Source organism: Protopterus annectens, chromosome 13.part0 (assembly GCF_019279795.1).
Source record: "Protopterus annectens isolate FY-2018-M chromosome 13.part0, PAN1.0, whole genome shotgun sequence".
Classification (NCBI taxonomy): Eukaryota; Metazoa; Chordata; order Ceratodontiformes; family Protopteridae; genus Protopterus; species Protopterus annectens.
Genome location: NC_056747.1, coordinates 228,616,984 through 228,624,122, shown reverse-complemented (window position 1 = coordinate 228,624,122; position 7,139 = coordinate 228,616,984). Strand labels below are relative to the sequence as shown.

The window sequence follows — 7,139 nt, the reverse complement described above, 5'->3', positions numbered from 1 at the left end:
TGTGTGTGTGTGTGTGTGTGTGTGTGTGTGTGTGTGTGTGAGTTGGTGGGTTAGGGTTAGAGTAAGAACTAGGTAAGGAGATATATTTAGTGGTGTATGTGCCATGCATTTGTATGTAGTGGGTGTCTAAATTGTCTAGTGTAGTAGAAATGTCATGAAAAGTGTGTTTTCTAAGGTAGGCTCTAAGGTTAGGGTTAGTGGCCTGGGGGAGAAAGCCCCCTACGCAACCTTAGAAATTTGTGCTAACTATTACCCTAACACTGCCCCTAAACTAATCCTACAACTTAATTTATGAAAATGTTTCTGTAACACTACCATTATTCTGACAAAATAAATCTGAATGTTATAGTTGGGTTATGGTTTACAGACTGCAAAAGAAAAATTTCTCTTTGCAATCCTTTGTACATTTGGTGTTCGGCAAATTGAATGTTCATACTGCTCTTTTTAACATTTTAACCACTTGTACTATAATCAGATGCTGATTACATAACTTCAGTACCTGCACATCCTAAATTATCTATTAATCTGCAACCTTTTCATCTAGAAGTACATTGAGAAAGTTTCTTTCTTGCAGTACATACATATCCTGCAGATATTCCTGTGATACCTGGAGTTGTACCCAACACCACCAACTAAATCTATGAAATTATGCCATTTGTAAGACTAGGGATCTAGTTTATTTAACACGGTGCTCAAAGTGTCCAGCCTTTTATTTAGGCAAGATAAATTAGACACTAAGGGAATGTGTCAGAGAGCATATATATGCTATAAACAGAGGATGAAAGTAATGCCCTAGCAAGACATGTTTTGAGGAATGACCTATCACATAGGTTTGTATTTTTGGCCATAAAACTGAAAGATAGAAGTGTTACGCTAGGCAATTATAAAAACTTTACAGAAAAACTAGAAATGAAATGGGTAATTAGGCTACAAGCCGATAAAGGACACAGCTTGTATGATAAAGCATGTCTTAAGCCTTTTCAATACAGAGAGACCCCTGGCACATTAATTGATGTCTGTTATATTTTTGAAGTTCACCAGAATGCTGCCCTGTCTTTCTTTTACACATTAGATGCCAATAATACCCATTACTGTCCCTTATTTACAACAATCTGATCTGATGTGGTCATTTTTATAATCCCCTGAGACATTAGTATATTATATATTGCATATAGAATAGTAGTGTTTTTAGGGTTTTCAATGAAGTGATGCATGGTTTTGTTTGATTTTTGCTACCATCTACTGGGCTTATGTGTATTTACATATATATATATATATATATACTACATGTATTATATGATTCTGTTCAAGCCTTATTTTAAAAATGTATGTTTTTATTTTTAAATACTATATATATATTCATATGTTTTAATGTATTTCTCATTATAGGTTGTGCATTTTACATCATGTTAGATATGTGGAATCTTTCTAGTCATATATTATTCAGAGCAATTTGGTTTGATGGAAGTTAAGCAGTTATTTGGGCTTTATGCTGACTCTCTGATGGAAGTTAAGCAGTTATTTGGGTTTATGCTAACTCTCTGATGTGATTGGTTAGTTAGAAGAGTACAAGTGATGGGAATGTATTTAAATGGAGGTTAATATTCAAATTGTTATGTCTGATGAAGTGTCTTGGATAAACGTGAAAGTGCTCACATTTTTGCTTTGTTTTATCTATATTAAACTTTCAGTGTGATCCATTCGGAATGTTTTTATCCCCTCATTGTTGGATTAACTGATATCTGGAGTTGTACCAAAGAAACAAAAGCTAAACGCGGATGAACACATTTGGCTGTAGCTTCACCTGGACAAAAACACAGCAAGCCCCTGCAACCACCACATAGGGAAGAATTTCCCACTACACCCCTTTAGTTATATACATATCTATATATCTATAAATAGCTATATAGATATGTATATATATATATATATATATATATATATATATATATATAAATATATATTTATTCTACTTTAAAAATTTGTCTTAACAAAACAAATCCAATAACATTGAGACCCCAGCAGCAATGATTTGCAACACTGAACTCCTGGAAAGGTGAATTACACCTCGAGGAAATGAATCACTTGGTCACCACTGACTAACGTTGCCCTTTCCTCCACTATATTGTGATCTTAGAGTTTTTATATTTAGGTAGGAGGGTATGGGGGTGCAGTCCCCCCAAATGGGGGGTTGTGGCAGGCAAAGCTCACCACTCCAGTGGGTTTTATTTATGTATAATTTTATTTTTTCTAATATGGTAGGTGTAATTTAATAATTATGCTATTTTCTGGGAAAACAACCACTTGCCCACCACTGAGGAAAATAACATTATTGTTACAGTAAAGACTTGCATTACAAAAAGTAAAATTATACATAAAATGCACCGGAGTGTGGAGGGCTTCATCCCACACCCCCCACACCTAAATATAGCAACTCCGAGATCGCACTATACTGGAAGAAATTGCAACCGTCAGTGGTGGCCAAGGGGTTCGTTTCCCAGAGGAGAAAGTCACCATTTTGGTAAGTCGACTTTTTATAGTAGAACCATATCTAAATCTGTGTGTGTGTGTGTGTGTGTGTGTGTGTGTGTGTGTGTGTGTGTGTGTGTGTGTGTGTGTGTGTGTGTGTGTGTGTGTACGAAGATGTCATGCAATCATGGAGAAAAGAAAACATTAAGAAAAGCACAAAGATTGATTTTCTATGGCAAATTCCATTAAACAAGTTACAGCTCATCCATTTTTGAATGACAAGTTGCAACCTTATCCTCTTCAAACTTGGCCATTAGTAAAACAGCCATTAACAGAAGACCCAAAGTACTCTGTACCTCATCTCCCATTGTGTAAGTGACCTCAGTTTGGAGAATAAGAGTCAGATAATGGGAATGAATTGAGCAAAGCAGTTGGTAGTACTGGACATATGATGGTCTGGTGCTTCCTTCAGCAGGTCAAGAACCAAGATGCTACAGGCTGCAACTTACTAGATGCTTGGTGGTTGCCCAGATATGAGCACATTGTGCATGGAAGAGGTTGTGGCTTCTGCAAAACATGCTGTTCATGTACACTATTACATCATCACTATTACATCATCAAGGAGAATGACAAAAGAAAATGAAAACAATGCACGCACCTGCCAGCATGTGATAGGGCGCCTCTGTCAAACTGACACCCTTCATTTTGATAGCCATTCAGCTTGATCTGGTATACAACTTGTGTTGTGTCCTACATCCTATTTCATATTGTATATTTTGTTAAAGACCACACATTTTTTGTGTTTGTTTTAAAGTACTGTATTACAAACTAAAATATATAGCAATAAAATAAGAGACTAAACAGCAAACTTATGTGGACTCAAATGTGCATAAATGTTTTCGGGAAATAAATTATTTTCCATTGTGATAAGAAAGAGCTTTCTGAACGCTGTTATAATGATTATTGTTTGTGTTATATTTAAACTTTTAAAAACCTGTTAGCATGCACATGCTTTTATTTCTAAAATGGTGTATTTTTCTGTCTTGTAAAATAGGGTGACTCTGGGGGACCACTTGTCTGCACTGGTGTTGCAGAAGGAATTGTATCTTTTGGCAAGGAGAACCCACCTGGAATTTATACACGAATTTCATCTTTCCAGTCATGGTTCAACAACATCATGAAAGGAACCAAAAACTGAAGCATCTTTATGAATTTCCTTGTCAGCCAGTCTGTATTATATATTACTACGCTCCCAGCTTTTTTTTTTTTTTTTTTGCTTATGGTAGGAATAATACTGCTAATACTGCCTGTTGTTTAACAGTAGTGATACTAAAAGTAACAGTAACTGTAAATTTATTGAAGGTTTATCTGCAAACTACCAGATAGTATTAAATCTTCAAAAAATAGTCATATTCATTGATGGTTTACTGCTGTGACTTTAAACCTGTACTAGTCTAAGATTTAAATCAGGCTCTGGTTTAAAGTCTCACTATTAGAACAAAATAGTGAACATGAGAAAGACAGTAGCAACAGCCCCCCCCCCCAAGGATCCCTTTGCATGTTTATAAAATGCTCTACTGTTTAACAAGCTATGCTGTTGTTTTCAGTATTTAAACAACAGGCAGTCATATGATGCCTGACATTTTGTTTCATGTACTGACCATTCTTCAAAAGTTCATTGTGTTGCACAGTTTCTATTGAATAACCATTTTACAGCACTTTAGACATACCTCTAAATAACAGTAAAGCAACACTTTATACTCCATGGAATGAGGATTATCTACCTAATAGTTTTGATGTAGAAGTTCTGAAGTTTCAAAACCCAAGGAGACAGGATTTTACCCTGACTGCACCAACAATGACCCTCAGCTTCATAAACTAGCATGAATGTTGGTGGACATGGACCAGCTGAAAGACGAAAGACTGAAGGGCCAAGGTGTCCATGTCTTACTGTCCCTGCTTGGGTGGGGAGGTGAAGTGTGTGGGTGCAAGTCTCACTGCTACAGAACTGCCCCAAATAGCATCAGCTGGGAAACGCAGCTGGATTGGAAGGTAAGATTTGTATCAGTCATGGTAAGTCAGTATCGCAGAGGTAAATATAAATAATGGTGAACTTGACCAATCAGTTAACCTTATTTTCTGTCTCATCTCTTCCATGCCCCCCTTTTTAAACCTAACCAACAGCCTCACAGTCTTACATAACCACAATGGAACTATTCTTTGTACCTTTTTTGTTTTTAATTAGTTCTTGGTCTGGAGCCCTGAGTATCCTGTACTATCCTTCACTCATTCTAAGTGATTGTTCACCACGTTAGTTTGCATCCAGGTTTCAAAATAATTTCTACTTTCTCCAGGCTTAGCATAATTTATCCTCTTCTGTAGTCCCGCTCCTTCAGCCTTGGTTTTGGTTTACTTCTCTTCCACATTAACCTTCCCCCACTGTAAAATATAAAATGGCTTGACCACAGATGGTTAACACCACCTTCACATGGACATCCTGGACCCAATCTGACTTACTTTTAACAATGTCCAGAATCCAGTCCTTTCTGGTAGAGCCTCACAGTAGCGGGCTGAACTGATTATTCTCCAAGACCTCAGTAAACTCCACACTTCCTCAGGGTTTCCTAGTTTCCATCTGGTAGATTCAGTTCTTCAAAGAGTATATCCTTCCTCCTATGTTTTACTTTCTTATTCTCCCTCCAAGTCTGTCATCCTCTTTGCTTATTGCCTTCATGGGAGACAACACTGTGCAAATCCATTAGCAGTGCCCCTCCTTTATTTACCTTAACTACCAGGACACGTCAGTTTGGAAAGACACCCTTCCTTCATCCCTTCTTCAGTGATTATTTTTACCTCCTCTTTGACCTCACATTTGATCGTACTTCTCAACTGTTCAGATTTTCACAGAATGTCCAGATATTTGCCTCATATTTTTGGTGTGTTCCTCATATCATTTACAGCTTTCTAGCAAATCAGTTTGGATTGAATTGATTAAATACTACTAAATAATGACAGACCTATGAGTATAGACTTCATTTCCTTCAGAAACTACATAATAATATAACACCTGTTCTAGCAATGTTCTACGTTTATAGAAGCAATACTTAAAATCTGTCCATATTATTTTGGCCTTTCTTCCTCATTATTTCTGGCTTTGTCCAAATTTCTTGTGCTGAGAGTTATGCACTCAATGCAGTCCTTTACATAGATCATGGCTCATTTTTCCACCAACTCCACTCTGCCTTTTACTAGTAACCTATAGCACAGCATCTTTATGTCAGAACTCCTCTTCTCACTCGCCCATGCTTCTGTGATGCCAGAACTTCCACATTTCCCTCCTGTATCATTGCTTCTAGATCTCTCATATTTTTGTAGGTGGAGCTTCTTGTATGGACAGGCTCAAGATGGAGGTTAGGATGCTGGACTTTAGTTGTTGAAAGTAAGTTTGTGAAATGGAGTAGAAGCTGGAGCTTCCAAAGTGCCTGTGATATAAATACAAAACTGTGTCAGAGGAAACTATTTCAGCAGATTTATCCTACTGAATTAATATGGTGGGATTCATCTGGAAAATGCAAAATAAGTCTGTACTATGGTGGTTAAGAAAGTCTCTGCTGTCAATGTAGTAGAGTTATGAAGAGTGCTTTTTCCTTCATAAAACTGATTGTCTGCTAAGAAATGCTTATATTGTGAAATATTCTGGTGTTTGGAGTCAAAATAAGCACTATGAGGTACATGTCCATATAACCTCTGCTGATATTATGAATATTGTAACTGCAAATAAAGCCATTACTGCAAATCATTACAATGTGATTTGGTTGTTTTTCCAAGGGCCTATAATTAAATTTCTGTTTGAATGCATTTAGAAAGACATTGATTAAAGAGACAAGTCAATTTAAAAAGTTATGGGTTATTCATTTATTTTTGAATGAGGCTGCAGAGTGAGCATTTAAAATTAGTTTTCACATGAAAGTCTACTGTTTAAGGGTTGGACATTCTAGAAATTGTATGGGAATTGCGATGAGGGATAAGTTTCAGAAGACAGTGAGAGATGTCATCAGAATTAGTGATACACTAATGGCAATCAAACTCCAGTGTAAGTATCTAATGAAAGTTCTGTGCTATGACTAAAGTCCCACCAAACAGCACACAGCAAATGTAAAATCCAAAAAGAAGAATGTCAGGACACTGCTGGAATAACTCCTCTTTATTAAAAGACACAAAAATCAGCCAAAGATAAGCGCTTTCGGGTGTGATACCCTTCATCAGATAGAGAAGAAAAACAATTCCATCAATTTAAATTGATAACCAACCAATCAGTAATCAGTACACTATCCGCCTTTTTTGTAGGGCGGGCTTCAATGGTACCATGTCATTTAACCCCAGGCTCCTGTGAGCCATCAGCTCCAAGGATCCATTTGGATTCAAGGGATTCTGTCAATAACTTTATATCCCCTCCCCTATTATTTAACCTTACGTTAACCACAGCCTTGAAACTAAAAGTATGTGTGGAGTACTGTTCAATGTGCCTGTAAAGGGCATTGTGCAAATTCTTATTCCTTATGTTAGATAGATGCTGCAAAATTCTAATCTTAAACATATTGTTGGTCATCCCAACATAATAAGCTGTACACTGTTCACATGTAGCCAAACAGACTATATGACTAGTCCTA

At 36.8% G+C, this 7,139-nt stretch overlaps 1 protein-coding gene across 1 annotated transcript in view; it reads left to right on the top strand.

Moving 5' to 3' along the window:
* The window catches only part of LOC122787186 (mast cell protease 1A-like), a 148,302-nt gene extending 142,034 nt beyond the window's left edge, over positions 1 to 6,268 (top strand). Inside the window, exon 5 of the mRNA XM_044053773.1 lies at positions 3,524 to 6,268. Within this exon, the coding sequence (XP_043909708.1) occupies positions 3,524 to 3,667 (144 nt within the window). The 3' untranslated portion in view covers positions 3,668 to 6,268. The remainder of the gene's footprint in view (positions 1 to 3,523) is intronic.
* The last annotated feature ends 871 nt before the right edge of the window (positions 6,269 to 7,139 follow it).